The sequence below is a fragment of the Hypanus sabinus genome, chromosome 14, assembly GCF_030144855.1.
Source record: "Hypanus sabinus isolate sHypSab1 chromosome 14, sHypSab1.hap1, whole genome shotgun sequence".
Classification (NCBI taxonomy): domain Eukaryota; kingdom Metazoa; phylum Chordata; class Chondrichthyes; order Myliobatiformes; family Dasyatidae; genus Hypanus; species Hypanus sabinus.
The window spans coordinates 27,325,450-27,350,954 of record NC_082719.1 but is presented as its reverse complement, the minus strand read 5'-3'; the positions used below and the strand labels follow the sequence as shown (position 1 = coordinate 27,350,954).

At 38.9% G+C, this 25,505-nt stretch overlaps 1 protein-coding gene across 1 annotated transcript in view; it reads left to right on the top strand.

The window, feature by feature from the left end:
• Positions 1-25,505, top strand: part of tapt1b (transmembrane anterior posterior transformation 1b) — a gene marked incomplete at its 5' end in the record, with an annotated part of 123,396 nt that overhangs the window by 63,661 nt on the left and 34,230 nt on the right. The window contains one exon of the mRNA XM_059989819.1: positions 1,789-1,857. Within this exon, the coding sequence (XP_059845802.1) occupies positions 1,789-1,857 (69 nt within the window). The remainder of the gene's footprint in view (positions 1-1,788; positions 1,858-25,505) is intronic.

Genomic DNA, 25,505 nt, shown 5'->3' with positions numbered 1-25,505 from the left:
TCTACTATAGTCTGGGGTGAGGAATTCTCAAATGATCCTCTGGGGGATCAATACAAAATAATGTACTTTTTTCTCAAAAATGGACACTTCAGTGCAGCTGCTGCCTCACAGATTAATTAATTTTGGGTTAAATGCTAACCTCCAGTGCTGCTTCTGATGGTGTAGATTTCCAATGGGTGCTCTGGTTTCTTCCCACATCACAAAGTCATATGGATTAGCTGGGTAATTTGCCACTGTAGAGAATTGAGAGGAAGGTGAGAAAATAAAATATAATTCATGTAGGATTGGTGTAAGTGGGTGTTTAATCCACATTCTGGACTCAGTGGGCCAAAAATCCTGTGTCTGAATAGGAAAGAGTTTAGAACAATATGGACAAAGCACAGGTAAATAGCAACACACACAAAATGCTGGAGGAACTCAGCAGGACAGGCAACATCTATGGAAAAGAGTACAGTCGACGTTTCAGGCTGAGTCCCTTTAGCAGAACTGGAGGAAAAAAAATGAGTAGTAGAGTTAAAAGGTGGGGGGAGAAGAGGGAGAAACACAAGGTGATAGAGGGGGAAAGGTGAAGTAAAGAGCCAGGAAGTTGATTGGTGAGAGTTACAGGGCTGGAAAAGGGGGATTCTGATAAAGGGCAGAAAACTATGGAAGAAAGAAAAGGGGGGAGGAGCACCAGAGGGAGGCAATGGGTGGGCAAGGAGATAAGAGGAGCGAGGGAAAAGGAATAGGGAATAGTGAAAGGGTGGGGGGGGAGGCATTACCAGAAGCTCGAGAAGTCTATGTTCATGCCATCAGGTTGGAGACTACTCAGATAGGCAAAGTAGTCTCCCAATCTACATCGGGTTTCATCGGTATACAAGAGGCCATACTGGGAGCACCGGACAGACTCATAGGTGAAGTGTTGCCTCACCTGGAAGGACTGTTTGGGGCTCTGAATGGTAGTGAGGGAGGAGTTGTAGGGGCAGGTGTAGAACTTTTTCCACTTGCAAGGATAAGTGCCAGGAGGGGGATCAGTGGGAAGTGATGAATGGACAAGGGAGTCGCACAGGGAGCAATTCTGTGGCAAGCAGAAAGTAGGGAGGGGGAGAGAAAGATGTGCTTGGTGATGGGATCCCTTTGGAGATGGCGGAAGCTGCAGAGAATCATCAACTTCTCAAACTTCTGGCAGTGCCCTCCCCTTTCACCATTCCCCTTGCCCTTTTCTCTCTCTCTCACTATATTTCTCTGCCTGCTCATCACCTCCCTGCTCCTCCATTTTCTTTCGTCCATGGCTTTCTGTCCTCTCCTGTCAGACCCCCCCCCCCCCCCACTTCTCCAGCCTAGTATTTCTTCCACCAATCGACTTTCCAGCTCTTTACCACCCCTCCCCCTCCCGGTTTCACCTATCACCTTGTCTTTCTCCCTCCCCTCCCCCCACCTTTTAACTCTACTCATCTTTTTTTCTCCAGTCCTGCTGAAGGGTCTCACCCCGAAACACCAACTATACTCTTTTCCATAGATGCTGCTTGGCCTGTTGAGTTTCTCCATAATTTTGTGTGTGTTGCTTGCATCTGCAGATTTTCTCTAGTTTGTGACAGGTAAATAGCACAAGTTTGGATGGGCAATTTGGTTGGTACGGATAGTTGGCCCAAATGACCTGTTTCTATACTCTGTGACTCTGTCTCTAAATAAATTAATGACTCCATGGATGCTGCACCAAACGATTAGAGAGTTCATGCTCACTTATCAGACAAAGACAATATCTTTTTAAGTATTTATCTACTATTTAACAAACAAATTTTCTTACAGGCATATACAGATTATAGTGATACAGTATCAAGAAGAATGGGATTTATACCACTTCCTTTAGCAGTTCTGGTAAGTTTATAGGTATAACACATTTATTGCCTGAAAAGTTGAAATATTTTCATTTTATATGGCTATAATTACTGCTGGAACTGAGTTTTGAATATAATAATGCTCTAAGTAGAACATAGTTAAGTATATATTAAGTGGATAATGAAAGATCCATGAAAGCAGCTTTGAAGTGACAAAATCTTTATTTTTTCGTTTAATGTTGGTGAGGTTGAAGACACATTATAGCTCAAGCATGGTTGGAATACTGAAGATCTTTTAAAAATGTCAACAATGAATAGGATCTGCTGCATTTTGATCTGAGTTGTTATTTATTTATTGTAATTTATAATCTTTATGTATTGGATTGTACTGCTGCTGCAAAACACCAAATATCACAACATGTCAATGATATTAAACCTAATTCTGATTTGGAGTTGATGATTTTGGTCATTTTGATTATCCATATCTTGTTATACAAGTTATCTGGCAGTGTCATTGTAATACAGAGAGTGGAGTGCTAAAATTGGGTACAGTTAGCAAATAAATGAACATGAATTTACCCTTTGGCTAATGTTACCAAATGGTAGTATAAGGATGGAAGTGGAGGTATCAAAGGATAGACCATTTGAAGAAAGCCATTGCTTAAAAAGAGCTGTAGAGACATGTAACTGCACAACGTGATGCATGGTAGAAGAGGAGTCTTGGCCCACCAAATGAAACTTTGAAGAAATTTTATGGTGTATGTGTTCATTGTTATGCTAATTCCACTGTTGGAATAGTTTACCCTATTTGTGCCATCTTTAAAACAAGGAAGAAAATTGGATTTTGGGGATTTCTGGAGAAATGATTATGTTCTGGGAGAAGAAGTAGTGGGATAAAGAGCAGATTAGTGGTCACAGATGAACTAGTAGTTGGGGAGTATTAATCAGCATTTTTGAAGAGAAAAACAGATTCAAAGACTATTAATCTATCAATATTGCCAAATACCACGAGGTGGAGGAGATTGAGAGAAACAAAAACTGCAGTTGTATTCACCAAAGCTGTGTTTGGGTTTGTTTTATTAGAATGGGCAAGACCCTGGGTTTTAGAGTGATGGAAAAAGAGGGAGAATAGGACAGAACATTTTTTTTCCATGAAGCATTGGAAGTTGAAGTACAAAATTAAAAGAAGGGCTCAAAACTTGTTTATCATTTTGATAGGGTTCTTTTGTATTTTTGGTTGACTACAGAGTAAGGTGTCAATTTCACTGAAAAGGCTGTCGTAATGTTTGATATGGACCAATGTTCCCTCTAATAGTGTGCCCAAAAAACTTGTGCTGTGCGATTTTTTTTGCCAAGTGACAATATGTGTGCACTGAATTTTAAATATAGAGGTATTTGTTTTAACAGCTAGCAAAACATTGTCAACAAGAACTTTGATCTCCTCTGATCACTTTTGCTCTCATTCATCTGCACTCTTACAAAACATGAGTAGCAGGCCTGTTGTGGGTAATGAAGGATTTTCTCACTGGAGCTTTTGCACACTGTCCATGTGATTTGTTTGCTAAAGATGCCTTAAAAAGTAAAGTTTTCAAATATCACTCCACTTCTTTCCACTTGCAAATTCTCCATCAACTTTTGCATTGTGACAATACATGCAGGTAGCACCAGTTTCTGTTGTGTACATAAAAATTTCTTGTTGCTGCACATTCCTGACCTCATGAGCTTTCAGTGTAGTCGTTTCTAGTGTTTCATTAAGCCATTCCACTTTAAATGAACTAGGAATTCTATTGCACTTCACACCCTTTGCTTCTTTGGAATTCAACATAATGAATCAATAACTTCTTCAATAAAACAGTATATGTAAGCCAGCTCTAAAATCTGCAGACAGATCCTTGCATACTCCATGTTGTCAGCACCATCCACATCAGAAACCAGAAAGGAAAATGTAATTGTGTACATACTTAACACACCATTGAGGTAGACAGTGACAACCTTTTGTGCGCAGTTTAAATTCCCTTTAGTAGGTGTGTAGCAAAAGATGTGTGCATGCGCACACTTTAGCGAAAACATTGATATGGACACAGCTGATCTAATGGTTAACTAACAGATGTGTGCTTCGTTCATCTCCACTGAACTGATGAGTTGAAGTGTGAGGGTGGGTATTACAGGTTGTGCACTTCTTATCTGAAATGTCTGGGGCCAGAAATACTTCGGATTTTGGACTTCTTCAGATTTTGGAATATATAATGAGACGACTTGGGATTGCTGTCAAATGGAGCTTTGACCAACCCCCAGTTGGACATCAGAAGTTTCAACAGGAGGGGACTTCAATCAGGTCTGCTGCCTGTGGATAAAAGGCGGGAGCGGGTTATGGTAGCATAATAGAGCTTTGACCAGCAGTCAATCAACGTTTGAGATTAATTAATAAGAGCAAATTAAAGGAAGGCCATCATCGCAGTGGCTTTTGTCTGAGTGGATATAGAGTGGTGATCTTAAGGCTTAAGCACTTTGAAGTTTCACGCAGAGAAAGCAAAGGAAAGAAAAGCTTAAGTTCTTTCCTTCTCCTGTTTTTATCTGCTTAGCTGTGACAGTAGGGATGTCAGGCAGGATGGTGCAGTGCTGCTCTTGTGGGGTGTGGGAAGGCAAGGAGTCCTCCAGTACCCCAGACTACTACAAACTGCAAGAACTGCATCCAGCTGCAGCTTTTAACAAACTGTGGCAACCCACTTTCTACACAGGCGAACTGGCTCACAGGGAGCCAGCGCGCAGGGAGAGACTTTGGTAGTGCACCTCTGGCGTCATTTCCACCCGGAGAGTGCGAGCGCTAGGGATTAAATGCCAGCGCCGCGAAGTTTGAATAAACTAGTCTCGAAACAACTTACCAACTGCGTGTCATCTTTAGCTCTGTATGTAGTACATCGCTACAAAACCTCATTAAGGAGTTGGAGCTGGAACTGGATAAACTCCGAATCATTCGGGAGGCTGAGGGAGTGATAGGAAGGACATGTAGAGAGGTAGTTACACCTAAGGTGCAGTACACAAGAAACTGGGTGTCAGGAGGAGAAAAGGGGTTAAGGAACCAGTGCAGAGTACTCCTGTGGCCATCCCCCTCGATAACAGATTCATCTCTTTGGAAACTGTCGGGGGAGGGGGTGACTTAGCAGTGGAAAGTTACAGTGCTGGGACTCTGGCACTGAGTCTGTCCCTGTGACTCACGGGAAGGAGGAACAAAGGCATGCTGTGATGATAAGGGATTCATTAGTTTGGGTGAACGGAAAGGAGGCTCTGTGGGCAAAAACAAGATTCCCGGATGGTGTGTTGCCTCCCAGGTGCCAGTGTCCTGGATATTTCATATTGAGTCCTCAGAGTTATTAAGTAGGAAGGTAAAAATCCAGAAGTCACGGTCCATGTAGGTACCAATGACATGGGTAGAACAAGTGACAAGGTTTTGCATGGGGAGATCAGGGAATTGGGTGCTAAATTAAAGGGCAGGAATACCAGGGTTGCGATCTTAGGATTACTACTCGTGCCACACGCTAGTGAGGCTAGAACTAAGAAGATTATACAGTTTGATACATGGCAAAGGAGTTGGTGTAGGAGGGACAGCATAAGATTTTTGGATCACTGGGCTGACTTTCAGGGAAGGTGGGACCTGTACAGAAAAGATGGTTTGCACCTGAATAGGAGGGATACTATTATCCTAGCGGGAAGGTTTGTTAATGCTGCATGGTGGGGTTTAAACTAGTGGTGCAGGGGGATAGGAATAAGACTTCCCGTTAGTGGAGCAGTTGTGGAGGCAGATGTTGGTAAGACCTCAGACAAAGTTAAGAATCAAAAGGTTGAGCATGGTGCAAGTATGTGGGATAAGGTAGATGAATTTGCAGCACAGTTGCAGATGGAGTAGGCATGATGTAGGCATTACTGAATCATGGCTGAAAAATTATAGCTGGGAGCTTAATGTCCAAGGATACACATTGCATGGAAAGGACAGACAGGAAGGCAGAAGGAGTGGTGTTGCTTTGTTGGTAAAAAATGAAATCAAATAATTAGAAAAAAGGAGACGTGGGGTCAGAAACTGTCGAATCATTTTGGATAATGCTAAGAACTACAAGGGTAAAAAGACCCTGATGGGAGTTGTATACAGAGCCCCAAATAGTAGTAAGGATGTGACCTGCAAATTACAATGAGAGATACAAAATGCACGCCAAAAGGGCAATGTTACAATAGTCATGGGGACCTTCAGTATGCAAGTAGATTGGAAAAATCAGGTTGGTGCTGGATTACAGGAGGGAGAATTTCTAGACTATCTATGAGATGGCTTTTTGGAGCAGCTCACGGTTGAACCGACTAGAGCACCAGCTGTTCTGGATTGGGTGTTGTGCAATGAACCAGAGTTGATTATAGAGCTTAAGGTAAAGAACCCTAGGGGAAAGTGATCATAATACGATCGAATTCGCCCTGAAGTTTGAGAAGGAGAAGCTGAAGTCAGATGTATCAGTATTACAGTGGGGTAAAGGGAATTACAGAGGCATGAGAGAGGAGTTGGCCAGAATTGATTGGAAAAGAACAGTGGCAAGGATGACGGCAAATCTGCAGTGGCTGGAATTTCTGGAAGCAATTCAGAAAGTCATGGATATATACATCACCAAGAGGAAGAAGTATTCCAAAGGAAAGATGACACACTTTGGCTGACAAGAGAAGTCAAAGTCAAAGAGAAAACATATAATAGAACAAAAATTAGTGGGAAGTTAGAGGAATGGGAAGCTTTTGAAAACCTCCAGAAGGCAAATAAAAAAGTCATTAAGAGGGTAAAGATGGAATATGAATATAAGCTAGCCAGTCATATTAAGGAGGATAACAAAAGTTCCTTCAGATAAATAAAGTGTAAAAGCAAGGTGAGAGTGGATCACTGGAAAACGATGCTGGAGAGGTAGTAATGGGGGACAATGAAATAATGGACAAACTAAATAGGTATTTTGCACCAGTCTTCACTGTGGAAGACACCAGCAGTATGGTAGAAGTTCCAGGTATCAGGGGACATGAAATGTGTGAAGTAACCATAACTAGAGAGAAGATTCTTTGGTTCTAAAGGTAGTAGATAAGTAACCAGGACCAGATGATGTACAGCCCAGAGTTCTGAAAGAGGTGGCTGAAGAGATTGTGGAGGCATTAGTAACGATCTTACAAGAATCACTAGATTGTGGAAGACAGTAAAATTACCAATGTCACTCCAGTTTTCAAGAAAGGAGAGAGGCAGAACTTATAGGCCATTTAGTCTGACCACAGCAGTTGGAAGGATATTGAGTCGATTTTTAAGGATGAGATCGCAGGGTACTTGGAGGCACATGATAAAATATGGCATAGTCAGCATGGTTTCCTCAAGGGAAAATCTTGCCTGACAAATCTGTTGGAATTCTTTGAAGAAATAACAAGCAAGATAGACAAGGGGGAATCGGTTGGTGTTGCGTACTTGGATTTTCAGGAGGCCTTTAACAAAGTGCTACACATAAGGCTGCTTAACAAGCTACAAGCCCATGGTATTATAGGAAGGATTCTAGCTTGGATTAAGCAGTGGCTGATTGGCAGGAGGCAAAGTGTGGGAATAAAGAGAGCCTTTCCTGGCTGGCTGCCAGTGACTAGTGATGTTCCACAAGAGTCTATGTTGGGACCATTTATTTTTGTGTTCTATGTCAATGATTTGAATGAGGGAAGTGATGGCTTTGTTGCAAAGTTTGCAGACAATATGAAGATAGGTGAAGGGACAGGTAGGTTTGAGGAAGTAGAAAGGATAGAGAAGGACTTCAGACAGATTAGGAGAATGCGCAAAGAAATGGCAGATGGAGTACAGTATCGGGAGGTTTTTGGTCGTGCACTTTGGTAGAAGAAATGAAAGGGTTGACTATTTTCTAAATGGAGAGAAAATACAAAAAAAAAACTGAGATGTATGGAGACTTGGGAGTCCTTGTGCAGGATTCCATAAAGATTTATTTGCCGGTTGAGTCTGTGTTGAGGAAGACAAATGCAATGTTAGCATTCATTTCAACAGGGCTAGAATATAGAAACAAGGATGTAATGTTGAGACTGAATAAAACACTGGTGAAGCCTCACTTAGAGTACTGTGTGCAGTTTTGGGCCCCTTAGAAAGAATGTACTGAAACTGGAGAGGCTGCAAAGGAGGTTCACAAAAATGATTCCAGGATTGAATGGCTTGCATATGAAGAGTGTTGATGGCTCTGGGCCTGCATTCACTAAAATTCAGAAGAATTTGGGATGACCACATTGAAACCTATCGAATAGTGAAAGGCCTTGATAGAGTGGATGTGGAAATCTTCTATAGTGGGAGAGTCTAATAAGACCAAAGGACACAGCCTCAAATTAGAAGGGTGTCCGTTTAGAACAGAGATGAGGAGGAATTTCTTGAGCCAGAAAATGGTGAATGTATGCCACAGGCAGCTGTGGAGTCCGTCTTTATGTATATTTAAGGCAGGGGTTGACAGATTCTTGATTGGACAGGGCATGAAGGGATACAGGGAGAAGGCAGGAGACTGGGACTGTGAGGAAAAGTGGATCAACCATGATGAAATGACAGAGCGGACACAATGGGCCAAATGATCTCATTCTGCTCCTGTATCTGATGGTCTTATTTCCCACTCTGAATTTATGTGCTACAAGTAAGCAGTCTTTGTCTACACTTGTTCATATGTACTTAACAGTAAAAATGATTACATATCATCAGTATACTGAAAATATAATGTGTGCAGGGTACCAAAAAGCAGCACAGTAGCATCAGGAGAAAACTGCATCAGCTGTTGAACAACAACAAACAATAGCGGGCTTTCCACCTACAATACCGTGTTTTGATTAAAAGGTTACAGGAGTCTGTATTTGTATTTTTCTTTTTCATTTATGTGAAGTATAACAACTGGCAGCATTGTAGATGTTCTGGTGGTAGATTTTCATCAGCAGCAATCTTCTCAAATTTATCAATGAATTTTTCTACTGCTTCATGATCAGACAGACATACTTTATTGATGAAATTGGGTTTTGTTACAGTTGCACCAACCAAGAATAGTGTAGAAATATAGCAAAATAAAACCAGAAGTAACTAAATGATAATAAGTAAATTATGCCAAGTGGAACTAAGTCCAGGACCAGCCTATTGGCTCAGAGTGTCTGACACTCCAAGGGAGGAGCTGTAAAGTTTGATGGCCACAGGCAGGAATGACTTCCTATGACGCTCAGTGTTGCATCTCGGTGGAATGAGTCTCTGGCTGAATGTACTCCTGTGCCTAACCAGTACATTATGGAGTGGATGGGAGTCATTGTCCAAGATGGCATGCAACTTGGACAGCATCCTCTTTTCAGACACTACTGTCAGAGAGTCCAGTTCCACCCCAACAACATCACTGGCCTTACAAATGACTTTGTTGATTCTGTTGGTGTCTGCTACCCTCAGCCTGCTGCCCCAGCACACAACAGCAAACATGATAGCACTGGCCACCACAGACTTGTAGAACATCCTCAGCATCATCCAGCAGATGTTAAAGGACCTCAGTCTCCTCAGGAAATAGAGATGGCTCTGACCCTTCTTGTAGACAGCCTCAGTGTTCTTTGACCAGTCCAGTTTATTGTCAATTCGTATCCCCAGGTACTTGTAATCCTCCACCATGTCCACACTGACCCTTTGGATGGAAACAGGGGTCACAAATGCTTTATCTTCCGTCATGTTCACTCTGACACTGATGGATGTATTCTTTCAATACATGATTGGGATCTTTGTTTTTCACTTTTTGCAGTATTTTTCTATTTTTCTTCAACTTCTGTTCATTACATATGTGAGGTCACTTCTCAGAACTGTCTGTGATGTGCATGGACCTGTGCATTGATTGGGAACATTCCCAGCACAATTTTCCATTGTTATGTCAGTGATAAAAAAAAATGTCAGATGTTTTTGGATTTTGGAATTTCGGTTAAGGGAATTTCAACCTATACCATTATTTAGAATTATTCTCTACAGCACTAAGAATAGACAGATACATAAAATCACCCTTCCTTGACTCTGGATCTTCTTGTATGTTGCTAAAATGCACATTTATGCTGTTTTTATATCTCCAACTTCATTATCGTCACGTTCTCCTAATGCCTTTTCAGCTGGTGAATCACTCAATGCAGGGAACCCAATCTTTTACCTGCTTGTCTAGTCACTATATGTGGCTAGTTAGTCATTTTGTAATCACTGGTAAACTCTCAGCTTTTCACCAAGGTACTTTTGAATATTGAGGGATAGTGACTCCACTCTCTTGTGAGTGACTGTCATTGCCTGACACTTGGGTGATACAAATGTTGTTTGGATCTTACTTATGCAGACATATACTGCGAAGTTATCTGAGGACCTGTGAATAGAATAGAATAATCCTCAATGAATTTGCCGCTTGGCTATAAATGGCTTCAATTGATTAGCCAGTAGCTTACCAGTTTTATCTCTGTGAATATAAAATTGACTTCTATCTTTTAATAGCTGGCTTTCAATTGGATACATTAAAAGGAGATCATATTTAGTTGTGGTTTCAATACGTCTCTTATATGTTTCAAGATCAGGTACCGAAGCATATTTACGATCCAGTTGTTTTAACTGATTAGCTAGTTCGTTTCTCTGTTTGTTAACTTTTTTTAATGATATTTGCAGTATAAGAAATAATTTGATCCTGGATATATGCTTTAAAAGTATCCCATATAATAAGACTAGACATCTCTTCCAATGTGTTTTCTTCAAAAAAAAGAGTAATTTGATACTTCATAAATTTTTAAAAGTCTTCATTGGATAACAGAGTTAAAGTAAATCACCAAACTCTACTCATATGGATAGGACCAGGAAGATTTAGAGATGTAAGTACAGGAGAGTGGTCAGAAATAGCAATCTCTTTATATTCGTTGGATCAAATCAATGGAATCATTCGACTGTCAATTAAAAAATAATCAATCCTGGTATAAGAATGATGGACATGAGAGAAAAAAGAATACTCCCTGTCCGTCAGATGAAGAAAACGCCAAGCATCAAATATACCACATTTAGTTAGAAAGGATTGGATAAACAAATCTGATTTATTAAGTGTGGCTGGTTTGACAGATGAGTGATCTCATACTGGATCAAACCAGCAGTTAAAATCTCGTCCTATTACAAGAGAGTAAGTACACAAATCTTGCAGAAATAAAAATAGGATTCAAAAAATCCTGGGTCGTCTATGTTGGGGGCATATACATTAGCAAAAGAAATCAATTTATTGTTTAAACTCCCTGATACAATAACAAATCGACCATTAGGATCCGAAACAACTTTATGCTGAACAAAGGAAACTGTATTATCTACAAAAATCAAAACTCCATGTGATTTTGCATTAAACAAATAATAGAATTGCATACCCTTCCACTGAGTAAAAAACGTAAACTATCATAGCTGCATATATGCGTTTCTTGTAAGAAAATAATGGGTGCTTTTAATTTTTTAATGTAAGCAAACATTTAGTTCTGTTTAATGGGGTGATTCAGCCCTTTCACATTCAAACTAAATAAGTTAGTATTTTGATCCATTTTGAATACAGATCATCATGTAATTAAAAGATCTGGTCATAAGTTATTAAAACTAGAAAGCAAATCGTAAGGTAAGGTAGTCAAACAGGCAATCATATAATCAACTCAATACAGCAACCAGAAAGAAATAGGCCCCAGCCCCTCACTCACCCAAAGCCAGAAGGCTGATCAATAGACAGTCAGTGAGCTAACAACTAATTTCGCTCCCCAAAAAATCCTGTTGACAGAAACACCGGCCCTTCAAGGTCAATTATGTCCCTACCAAGACACAACATAAACCCGTATTTAAAAATATAAAAGGGTCAATTTAAACAAATTCAAAGAAAACTATATTAAAATAAAGCCTCAAAAATGGATAACAAAAGACAGTATCTGAACAGCCAAAATATAAGCTTATTGAAACCTTATTTCAATTTCATATTAACAAAAGAAAAAATTGATCAAATATGAAATATAAGTTTTAGACTTCAGCCTTCAGAAACTCTTTTGCATCTTCAACTGACTTTATTCTTCTTTGCAATCCGTTCTTCAAAACAATATTCAGATGGGCGGGAAACCGAAGGGATGGTTTAAATCTTTTATTGTAAACTTCTGACATAACTCCTTTATATTTCATACATTCAGCTATGACTTCAGGCGAATAGTCTTCCACAAATCTGACCTTGTAACCATGGAACTCGATCATTCCTAGTTGACGGGTATGGCGAATTAAAAGGTCCTTAATACGAAATTCATGAAAACTTAGAATGACTGACCTGGGTCTTGCTGCTGATGACAATGACTTTGAAGTCAGCATTTGAGCTTCGGCTCAGAAGTGAATAAAACAGGGAATAACTGTTTCAGAAAGTTTTAAAAGAACTTTGTAGGGTCAGCACCTTCAATTGATTCTTCAAGACCCAGAATTCACAAGTTATTTCTCCTGTTTCTATTTTCTAGACTGATAATCATTTTCATAATTTTTTCACTGGATAAGGATAACTCTTTGTAGAGTTTACTTTCTCTTCAAGTGTCACCAACTTTGCAGTATTTTCCTGAATTCAGGTCTCATGCTTCATTAAAGTTTGTTGGATTGTATCCAATTTACCATTAAGTTGTTGAAACTTCTCAGAAAATTCCGATTTTTGCCTTATAAGGAAGTCACTGATTGAATCCAAAGTGACTGGGGATTCATCTTCTGTTTCTCTTTATTTTGCAAAAGCTTTTGTTCTTTTCCCAGCCATAGTAAAACAGTATTAAAGTAATATAGTAAGGTTTCAAAAAAAAAACTGGTAGGAGACAATAAAGTAAGTAGGGTAGGAGCAATCTAAAATGATGTTACTCCATCGTCTGCCAATCCTCAATGAATGTCTGCAATTCTGACCTTATGACAATAGGAATGCCTTTAATGAATCAATTGAAGATATTTAGCTTTAGCACTGCCAGGTGAGCACCTACAGAAGTGTGTTGCAGCCAGATAACTTCCTTCTAACATCAACAGGATGCCCACCTCTGTACTTTCTGGAATTTGCAATCACGTAAATTTTGTTAAGACTGTTAAATGTGAGACTTTATTAAATGCTCTCTTGATGTCAAAAGGACTTGGGTGTTGAGTCCACTACTTTTCATGTTATGGATGACAAAATTGATGGCTTTGTGGCCAAATTTGCAGATGTTAAAAAGACAGGTGGAGGGGCAGATTAAGAGAATGGGCAAAGAAGTGGCAGATAGAGTGCAGTGTATGGAAATATATGATCATGCACTTGGGAAGAAGGAGTAAAGGTGTAGACTATTTTCTAAGCAGGTAGCAAATTCAGAAATCGGAGGGGCAAAGGGACTTGGGAATCCTAGTGCAGGATTTCCTAAAGGTTAGCTTGCAGGTTGAGCCGGTATTAAGAAAGGCAAATGCAAGGGTAGCCTTCAGTTTTGAGAAGACAGGAATATTAAAGCAAGGATGTAATGCTGAGTATGTATAAAACATTGTTCAGACCACATTTGGACTGTTGTGAAACGTTTTAGACCTCATATGTAAGAAATAATTTGTTGGCATTGGAGAGGGCCAAAGGAGGTATACAAGAATGATGCCAGGTATGAAAGGGCTAATGTATGAACAGTGTTTGCTGGTTCTAGGCCTATACTCACTGGAGTTTAGAAGAATGAGGGGAGATCTTATTGAAACCTACCAAATACTTAAAGGCCTAAATAGAATGGATATGGAATGGATATAAGAGCTTAGCCAAAGGTACAGCTAGGTTCGAACAACATTTCACAAATTGTATGTTGCTGGGTCACAGCTTCTGAAATATCTGTGTTCTCAGCCATTCCTATACTTAAGACGATTGCATCTCATTTGACTTTGTAAAATTGTAAAGTTTACCACTGCCAGTACTTTCATTGACCTTTTTGCAGCGTATATATCGATGTTGATAATGTCAGGTTGATTGTACACTCAAGTTTTTTTTTTCATCACTTACAATCAGGTATCCATATCTTTCAGGACTCAGATGTGACCTGATGCAAGATTTAAATCTGATGCTTTAGGACTTTCTAGAATATAGATAGGGTAAATGAAAGCAGGTTGTTTTCCACTGAGATTGGGTAAAATTAGTAGGGGTCATTTCAACACAAGGGTAAAAGGTGAAATGTTTTAAGGGAACATGAGGGAGAACTTCTTCACTAAGATGGGTGAGAGTAGAATGAGTTGCCAGGGGAAATGTTGAATATGGGTTTGATTTTCAAGATTTATGAGAAATTTGGATAGGTAAATAGATAGGAAGGGTATGGAGGGCAATGGTTCAGGTGCAGGTTTATTATATTAGGCAGATTAATAATTTGGTACTGACTAGATGGGTCTGTTCTGTGCTGTAATGTTCTGTGACCCTATGACTCTATTATGGAGTCTGGGTACAGTGTTCAGGAGTGCTGTTCTTTCTTATTCATACACTACAGTGCTGCTGTTTCTGGTGAGTCTGTTCTGCTGTGCGTCAAAAGATAACTGTGAATTATGAGAAGGAGTTTAGAACACAGGCTCAAAAGCAGTCAAGCAACAGCTGTTACTTGACTGTTTTGTATCCCAATTATTAACCATCTCCATACTTATGAGGAGCATTTTGCAGGATCAGCTAAGCTAGCTGTACTGGAATCAAGTACTTACGTTGGTGTCGTGCCAAGTTCTGTTCAACTGAATTACTTAGTCTATCCAGAAGGCAGTTAAGAGTCAACACATTGCCATGGCCCTGCAGTTGCATGTACTCCAGATGAAATATGGATAATAGGTTTCCTTTTGTAAAATCAACCAACAAAGCAGCAGGGATTTTTCAACAACCTCATAAACTTAAGAGATTCTGCAGATGCTGCAAATCTTGAGCAACACAAAAAAAAATGGTGGAGAAACTTAGCAAGTCAGGCAGCAGCTATGGAAAGGAATAAACAGTTGACATTTTGGCCAAAACCTGATGAACCCTCTAGCATTTTGTGTATGTCTTTCAACAACCTAGTAGTTTCTTAAGGATCATTCATGAAATTTCAGATTATTTAATTGAATTGATCTAAGTTTAAATACCCTTTTCTAAAGTTCAGACTTGGATCATTACTCTAGATTTCTGGACTATGCTGATTAACCATTGTGTTACCATTCTTTATTCACATTTACACTTACTGGCTTCCAGTATATCGAAACATTGTTTACCATTCTCATTCTGTTGATCAAATTTCCAACTCTTACTTAGTCTTTTAAGTATTACAATCCCCCACTCAAATATTTTGCTTGCCATTCTGTATGCACTTTCTTTCCCCTTTCATTGTCAACCACGCCTTTTATATTCTATTCTAAGATCTGAATTCTTCCTTGCTTTACTACCTTTTCACTTCTCTTTTTAGGATCTACTTTTCTGGGAAAACTTCTAGTTACTCAAACAAATATTCCAACGCTCTTGTTTATTTTGAACTTATATGACGCAGATGTGATGTTTAAAGCCAGTATACAAATGCAAGTTCAAATTTAACTTTGAGCACATTTGCCAAGACTTAAAATTGAAATATGTATGAAGTTTTGCAAATGCAGAAGTTGGTTTGTAGATTGAGATATATTTGAGGCTGTTTGATACATCAAATTGTCTTAAATATGAGCTGAAGTAACAGATGAAAAATTCAGATTACAATAATGTAGAGTTAAGTTTGGTATCAGGCTAGTTCTACAAAAATCAGTATCAATTTAGAATCAGTGGAAATTATATAAGGGGGACTAATAAATTCATTTTTTACTACAGTGTGAAGCAATCTCAATTAAGTAATCATTCACTTTTTTCAGTAACTTGCCAGTTGAACTTTAACTGCATCCATTAGAAAATGGTATTATAAAATTAAATTTTGAACCTTTTTCAAATTCAGCTGCCATTTGGATGCAGGTGAGTGGAGATCTGTGTATGCATCCTCATTTCCCCCTGCCCCCCATGATCAGAAACAATTTGAATTACCAGGTTAAATGTTTAACATCTGTTTACCTTTGGGAAGAAATCGAGCTATTATCAGTCAATAAAAGTACTCTGAAATGTCTTAAGTCTGTTAGTTCAGGTTTCATTTGAACCAGCCATAGAGGGTTGATTTGATTCTGAAATGCCAACCCCAAGCAGCATTAGATACATCCATCCATGAATAACCTTTTGTGAGTTTGGACTCTTTTATTGTGATCAGCAGATACAAAACAGCAAACACATCATGTCACCATTTCATTGCAGCATGAACATAGATTACACATCTATTGTGTATTTAATATTTCAGTGTTATTTGAGTAATTTCTGTGTGTGTGTGTGTGTGTGTGTGTGTGTGTGTGTATATATAAAAATCATTTATATATGTTGTAGTTTGATTAGGCATTCCTGTTCATTAAAATAATTAATTACAGGTTATTATATGTATAAATACGTGAATTGCATACGTCACCACGCTACCACATGATATGTGTTCGCCTTGCTTAAAGTAAACATGGTTAGACCAGCCTTTCTGGACTTGGTGTCTTCCTTTGAATTAGTTTTAATGTTTTGAAGTTACAAAACATAATAGTGGTGAAGAGGCTGGGATATTAAAACTAATCCGAGACAGCTACTGACTTGTTCAAGCGCAGCAAGATGTTCAATTTTTTTTAAAAGTGCAGTGAGGAATGGCGAGTAAACAAAAAGTGATGAATGGATGAATTCACAGGTTCATAAAGAATAAGTATCAGGTAATAATAATCTTTTTTTAATAAAGTGCAGAAATAGCTGGCTACATCAGAAAGATTGGTATGTTTGATTCCATAAAAGATAACTGGCTCATTTATATTGAGTTATTTGAACCATATTTGAAGGAAATTAAATAGCCAATGAGAAATAAAGACCAATTTTGTTAAGTGCATTGGGTTTAAAGGCATGCAGTTTGTTTCGAAGTTTGACTGCCCCAACCAAACCCACTGAAATGAGCTTTGCTGATATTGTGAACGTGATGCAGGAACATTTAGAACCTATGTCATTGTTAATTGCAGAACGCTTTAGGTTTCACAAGTGGAATCAAAAAGAAGGGGAGTCCATTTCAGCATACGTGGCTGAATTGAAGAGATTGTCTGAGCATTGTAAATTCGGTAAAAGGCTTAATGATGCACTAAGAAATTGTTTAGGTTGTGAAACTCTACAAGAAAGTATTCAAAAATGGCTCCTAACTGAAGCACAACTTGCATTTAAAAGAGCAGTTCAAATCGCAGTTTCAATGGAAACCACAGACAGATGCAATTGAGTTACAGTCAAGAATGAAAGTGAGCATGATCAAAATTGGGAAGTCTAAACAGATACCAGCCTGGTCGGTCAAATTGTGTCACTGTTCTTGCAGAGGCTCACTTACATTAGACCAATGCAGGTTTAAGGGCAAAACTTGCAGAGAATGTAACAAAGCATCCCAAGCAGATAAAAATAAATGCACAGGGAAGAGAAAAAGCTAAAAAGTCATTGCAGATTCAAAAAGAGCACCAATCTGCCTACAAATGATGAAGAATCTGTTAATGATGGGAGTAACACAGGACTGTGTAGCCTTGAGATTAACAAAGTGAAAATTAACAATAGACGAGGATTATGGTTTATGCCAAAAGTGAATGGCAAATTAATTAAAATAGAATTGGACACTGTCTTTGCTGTTTGTCATCCAACAAAATTAGTTTGAATGGCATTTCAAAGATACTGAACTGAAGCCTGCAGATATCCAACAAAGAAATTATACTGGAGAAAAGATCATTCCTATGGGGATGACATTCGTGACAGTGACCTACAACAACCGACAAGCCACATTGAGCTTTTATGTGGTAAAACCAGGAGGACCAGCCTTGTGGGGATGTGATTGGCTGAGACAACTGTGACTTGATTGGAGATCCATCCACAATTTGAATGCCACATCCCTTGCCAAGAAGCCATCTGAAAGAGAATTAAGAAAGATACTGGATGATGTCTCAACTGTTTCTGGGCAGTACACCATGAACTGTTGAGCAACAGAAGGCAAACAGATGATGGTGCCAACCTCTATGCCTTTGCTTGGAAAACATATTGGACCAAGGATGGACCGTGCTGCTCAGAGGAATCATGAAAATGAGAAAAACAATCGTCTGACTGCAGCAGTTTTTGCAGGCAACTTATCTGAGAAAGCTTCAGATATGTTACTCAGGCAGTTACTTGCAAAAGCAACACACGCACCATGGAAAAGGCCTCAGAAGTTGAGATTGTTTTCACAGCCACAAGTCTTACCTGCCAAGCAGAGTGATTCCCCCTTGTCAGGAAAGATGTTATCTCACAGTAGTAAGGAAGCCTCCATAGTGATTAAATCTTTAGGCCTGAATGGGACAATTTTTTAAATTACTATGCTGTTTGTGTCTGTATATAGTAGTTGCATGATATAATATACTGTGTATAAAAGCTGATTTGCATTTTCTGTTGAGTTGGAGTTCACAGCTAAGCAGGGAGGAGTGTTGTGTATTTAATATTTCAGAAATATTTGAGTATCTTGTATAAACAGTGCCTATAAAAAGCATTCACCCCCCCCTTGGAATGTTTTTATGTTCTATTGTCTTACAATGTTGAATCACAGTGGACTTATTTGGCCTTTTTTAAAGTGATGAGCAGAACTAGATTACTTGGTGTCAAAGTGAAAGCAGATCTCTACAAAGTGATCTAAATTAATTACAAATATAAAACACAAAATAATTGATTGCATAAGTATTTACCCCTTCAAGTCAGCATTTAGTAGATGCAGCTTTGGCAGCAATTACAGCCTTGAGTCTGTGTGGATAGGTCTCTGCAGCTTTGCAGTTTTTCCCCAGTCTTCTTTTCAAGTCCATCCACAAATTCTCAATTGAATTGAGGTCTGGATTCTGACTTGGCCACCCCAGGACATTAATTTTGCCATTCCTTTTTAGCTTTGTGTTTGTGATTGGGGTCATTGTCTTGCTGGAAAGCAGGTCTTCTCCCAAGTCGCAATTCTCTTGCAGGTTTTCCTCTAGGATTTCCCTGTATTTTGCTGCATTCATTTTAACCTCTACCTTCACAAGCCTTCCAGACCTTGCTGTAGTGAAGCATCCCCACAGCATGATGCAGCTACTACCATGCTTCACGGTAGGGATAGTGTGTTTTTGATGATGTGTGGTGTTTGGCTTATGCCAAACCTAATGTTTAGTCTGATGGCCAAAACGCTCAATTTTGTTTGACTTCAGAGTCTCCCATATGCCCTCTAGCCAAGATTTCATTTGAGTTTTTTTCAACAGTGTCTTTCTTTTTGCTACTCGCCCATAATGCTGCAACTGGTGAAGCACCCAGGCAACAGTTGTTGTATGCGTAGTCTTTCCCATCTCAGCCACTGAAGCTTGTAACTCCTCCAGAGTTGTCAGAGGTCTCTTGGTGTCCACCCTCACTAGTCCCTTTCTTGCATGGCCACTCAGTTTCTGAGGATGGCTTACTCAAGACAGATTTACAGCTGTGCCATACTCTTTCCATTTCTAGATGATTGACAACTACTCCAAGGGATATTCATTAATTTGGAAATTTTTCTTGTGTCCATCTCCTGACTTGTGCTTTTCAATAATCTTTTCATGGAGTTGCTTGGAGTGTTATTTTGTCTTCAGGGTGTAATTTTTTTGCCAGATTACTGATTCACCAGCAGTTGGACCTTCCAGATACAGGTGTATTTTTACTGCAGTCAATTGAAACACCTTGTCTGCACACTAGTCTCTGAAAACAGATCTCCTTTTAACTAATAATGTGACTTCTAAAATCAATTGGCTGGAACACAGATGATTTGGTGTGTCATATTAAAGGGGGTAAATACTTGTGCAATCAATTATTTTGTGTTTTATATTTGTAATTAAATTAGATCACTTTGTAGAGATCTGTTTTCACTTTGACATGAGAAAGTCTTTTTGTGTTGATCAGTTTCAAAAAAAGCCAAATTAAATCCACTGATTCAGTGTTGTAAAACAATAAAACATGAAAACTTCCAAGGGGGTTGAATACTTTTTATAGTCACGGTATATTGTTAAACATTCTTTTTCATTTAAATAATTTGTTAAGGGTTATATGTATAAATGCATAAATTGCATATGCCATCACGCTATCACTTGATACGTGGGTGCCTTGCTTAATGTAAGCTCAAAGCTAGACCCGTGTTCCTGGACAACCATGTCTTCCTTTGAATAAGTTTAATGTTTTGAAGTTACAAAACATAACAATATGAACATTGTGTTCATTGGACAGGGCTTGAATGGTATTTGTGCAACACACTCAAAGTACAATCAGCCCTCCTTATCCGCGAGTTCCGCATGCGCGAATTCAGCCATCCGCGAATCGAGAAAATCCGAAACTGCTCTTCCAGCGCTTGTTGTTTGAGCATGTACAGACTTTTTTTCTTGTCATTATTCCCTAAACAATGCAGTATAACAACTATTTTACATAGCATTTACATTGTGTTAGGTATTATAAGTAATCTAGAGATGATTTAAAGTATATGGGAGTGTGTCCGTAGATTGCCATGGATCGGAATCGAAAAAAAATCGTAAGTTTCCTTACTGTGTAAGTCGGAACAGGTACATCCGGTATTATTTACCGTCAGTTAGTCAAATGTTTGTCTTAGTATATAGTGTATATTTTAACTTTCTATGCATATAGAACACTTTAGAACATAAGTTTCAGTGCCGGGCTCGGGAAGTTCCCGAGTTCAGTCCAGTGACAGACCACTTCCAAGCATGCTCTCCTTCCATGCCTGGTTGATGTGGATGATCAAAAACCCAAAAACCCAAAACCCAATAATTAAACCATGCGTTGCTTAGTAGAATTGTAGCTTTCATCAGGGCAGGGTCTTTCTCACTTTATCCTTTAAAATTGTTCCGATCGTTGACTGACTGTAACCTAATGCTTTTCCAATAACCGATGGTGTTTCACCTCTTTCCAACCCCTTTATTATTTCCACTTTATTTTCAATTGTGATTGTGATTATTTTCGTGAACAGAAACACTGCAGTTTCAGAGCTCGCTGCCGGGTCCTAATGTCCACCGCACTGACACAGGTTAAATAAGTTTTGGGGTTCTGCTGGGTCCTAAGGTCCACTGCATTGAGACAGGTTGAATAAGGGACTTGAGCATTCACACTTTTTGGTATCTGTGAGGGGTCCGGGAACCAATCCCTCGTGGATAAGGAGGGCCAACTGTAGATAAATTGAGAATGAGAAGAAGTTCAATCAATGTGAAATGGTGTCAATTAAATAATGACAAGCTAAGTGAGTTGCTAATATGGAAAAGGGCAAAGTCATCCACTTTGTTACATAAAACAGAACTTAAGTGTTTTTGAATGCTGATAGTTAGGAAATATTGACATTCAAAGGGTTTTGGTTGTCCTTATGCACACAGTACTGAAAGTTAAGATGCATGTGCAACAGGCCATGTGAAAGTCGAATGGTATTTTGGTGTTCCTTAGAAGAGGATTTGAGCTGAGGAACAAAGATGTCATACTGCCATTATCAGACTTTGATGGCACTGCACTTGGGTAATTGTGTAGTCTGCTTACTAAAAAAATAGCAAAGGTAGTACCTGCCAAAGAAAGAAAGCATCTGAGGTTCACACGACTACGTTCATGTTTGCCTTATAAGAAATGATTAAATAGACAAGTCCTTATTCATTAAAGTGCAGGACTATGAGAGAAAATCATTGAAGCTTATACAATATTATGGAGCTTAACAGAACAGAATGCAAAATTGATATCAGTCCATGACCTTTTCGACCGCCACTAGGAGGCTACAGTCAGGTTGGAGCAGCAACATCTCATGTTATGTTTGAGTAACCTCCAACCTGATGACATGGACATCGATTACTTAACTTCTGGTAATTTTTTTCCCCTCTGCCTTCTGTCCATTTCCATTCCCCATTCTGGCTCCCCTCTTAACCTTGCCTGTGCATCACCTCCATCTGGTACATCCCTTCCTTCCCTTTCTCCTATGGTCCACTGTCCTTTCCCATCGGCCCTTTACTTCTTCTACCTATCACCTCCCAGCTACATACTTCATCCACCCTGCCTCACCCACCTTCCATCCCCTTCATGTGGTTTCATCTATCACCTGCTAACTTGTACTTCTTCCCCTCCCCAACTTTTTTTTAATTCTGGCTTCTTTCCCCTTACTTTCCAGTTTTGATAAAGGGTCTCAGTCCAAAATACCAACTACATATTCCTCTCCTGAGACATTTTCTTCATCTGCTGAGTTCCTCCAGTACTTTTGTGTGTTGCTCTGATGGTTAGCCTGGCCAGATGTCTAAAACCAGCATAATCAAAATAAGAGGTTGGCCATTCAGGACTGAGGTGAGAGGAAATTGCTTTACCCTTTTGGAATTCCCTATCCTAGTGGACTGTGGGGACTCAGCTATCAGGTATATTTTGCATCAAAGACAGATCCTTGGTTGGAAAACTTTTGAGATGCTACCTCTGCAGAAACCAACTGCCTTTCTGTTTTTAATGTGCCCCTTTTCATTTCTTGGTTGTCCTTGGAATGAGCCCTTAGCTGTTGAAGCTAAAGACAGTCCTGAGTATATTGAAGAATCCATGCATGTCATGATGATTAGCTAAAGCAACTGCACTGCTCTTTAGGCTCTATGATGAGTCAACCTTTAGCCTGAGCGTGATGACCCCTCCTGTTAATCTGTTTGAAGTAACTTCTTTTTTTATTCTTTCTTACTTCTCTTCTAATATTTGTATATCTGTCCACTTGTAATGCTACTGTGACACTGTAATTTCCTTTGGGATCAATAAAGTATTTATCTACCTATCTAGTTATTGATCTCCTTCCATCCACTGTATTGCCTGATTTTTTTTTTTGTTGTTGATCCTTGCCTTTATTTTATGTGGATTTCATTGGGGGTGGTGAGTTATCACCTTGACATCTACAGTACAGTAATGTCAGTGATTTAGATTAGTTAGCTGCTGGGATCCAGGTTGTTTTCACCAAATCAATCTTGTTGCTTTAGGATAGAGATGTTATTAGAAAGGTAACAATCCTCTGGAATGGATAGGTCACAATCCTCCTCCAGTCATGTTCATTTCCTGACAAAATGCCTGGAGCACAGCTGCATCATGAGCAAATTCTGTTTTTTTCTCTAAGACAATTATAAAGCCTCATGGAAACACACTCAGTTCACCCATTGGCACCTGTAACATAATGCCATTGTTCCAGTAAGTGTCCATAAGGATGTATTCCTCACTCAGGCCATTATAGGTGACCACAACTGCAGGAATGATGACTGCAAAATCTGCTCCTTATTACCAACAGCCTGACCTCTAATGTGCTTGGTCACAGAAACACTGCAGTAGAAAACTCAATGTTGTATGTCTCAAGGATTTTGCAAAACACTCTACTCAATGAACACCTAACTGATGACCTGCAGTCCATCATAATTAGCATCTGTGAAACTGTATAATTAAGTTAAATACTATCACGATTGAATATTAGTCTTGGGAATGGATAAGATATTAACAGATAGGTAAATATCAGATGTTCGTTAGTTGAGTTATGGCAGAGGATGACAATGGAATTCAAGGAATTTGCTCAAACTTGTGGGAAGAAAGTGAATGGCACATGAATTACTAAACAATCATATAGGAGTTCAGGGAAGTTATAACAGACAACATAAAATATACACACAAGAAAGAGCTTGAAAGACAGCATTTATATACAACAAATGAAGTATTTTGTAGTGTAGTTACTGTTGATGTAAGATGTTTAGTTGGGGTACTTAATCATCTTGGTGGGTCAAAAAGCCTGTTTTTATACCTCGTGTGACCCTGAGATTGTGCAAAGGTCACACAGAGCTGTAATGTAATTTATCTTACTGATTTTTTTTCTTATTAATAGAGATATTGTTTGGAAGGCACAGTGAGGAAAAATCCTCAGATCTTTCTGAATAAATAGAGAGAGGTTGAGCAATTTGGAACTTTTTATCATTGCATCAGAAGAGAATAAGGGGTGATTCTGTGGAGATGTATGAAATCATGAGTTGCATAGTTAGGGTCATAGTACAGAGTCTATTTCCCCAGGTTGGGGATCAAGAACTAGAATGAAGGTGACAAGGAAACATCTCATTGGAATTGAGGGGCAACATTTTCAACTAGCGGCAGGTCAATATTTGGAATGAGCTGCCAGAGGAAATCGTTGAAACATTTAAACATTTAAAATCTTTGTTGACATGGACCAGTTGAGCCAAGTGGCTCATTTCTGTGCTGATTGACTCTGACTCCACAATTTTCTAACTTGCCTGGAAAACTCAGAGACATAGAAATCAATGACCATCTTCATCACTTAATATTGTAGATATAGTTAATAAGTAAATATAGTTGGTATAATTTTAATATTAAGAATTGGATCTTTTTTTTAAAAATGTTATTATCAGAAAGTCATAACTTTCTACAGTTTAGTGGTAGGTTCCCTGGTCTCTCCTCACTCCCTATGTGTAAGGTTCTTTGTGTGAAAAGTGGAATAAAGATCATAAAAATGTGAGAAGCATTACTATTTAAAGATACACGCAGATGAATAATATTGTTATTTCTTGTTACTTGTTCCTGAAAATATGTTGATTCCATCAAGCTAATTTAGAGTATCTAAGTATTCTGTTCAGTTGATCATTCCAGGCTTGGGAAATGAACAGATGTGAATTCAATTGCTGTGGAACACTATGTTTGCATACAGGGTGAATGTTGACATTGAGTCTATATATCGTAAAACCCGAAATATGAGAGTAAAAGATGGTTTATATACTTTACTTTGAGAACTTTAAAATGTTAAATCAGTCATTTCTTATTTGTTTTTCTGTTATTGTCTTCTATTTCTTGCAGCTTGTTTTAAATCAAATACTATATCAACATGATATTCCTAGAATATTTTAAATGATTTTTTCTATACAATCTTTTATTCTTACTCTTGGAGTGTAATTAAAAAGTACCATGGTAACTTTACCATGACTAAACAGTTTGCAATGCACTGTTATACATTAATTTTAAGAGGACTAGAATATAAAAGCAAGGATGTAATTCTGAAGCTTTTAAGGCATTTATCAGATCACATATGGAGTATTGTGAGTAGTTCAAAGGTCCAATTTAATGTCAGAGAAATGTATACAATATACATCCTGAAATGCTTTTTCTTCACAAGCATCCATGGAAACAGAGAAGTGCCCTTAAGAATGAACAACAGTTAAACGTAAGAACCCCAAAGTCCCCCCCCCAGCGCCTCTCTTCTCGCATGTAAGCGGCAGCGAGCAACAAACCCCCCCTCCCCACCAGCAAAAAAAAGCAAGCTTCGACACCACCACTGAGCACTCAAGCGTGAGCAAAGCAATACCAAAGACACAGACTTGCAGTTGCCCCAAAGACTTTGTGTTTCATCCAGCATTTGACATTCCATGTGTTCTCTGTCTCTCCCTAATAAGGGAGAAGGAGGTGTCTCTGTTTTCCCAGCGAGCAGGATGACATTACAAGCAACTCGCTGGCTTACGATGTTAAAAGTCCGTTATGTTGCTTTTCTCAAGCTCTGTGCCTGAGTTTCATAAAGATCCTGGTCTTCGAGCCCACAGCAGTAGGTTTACCG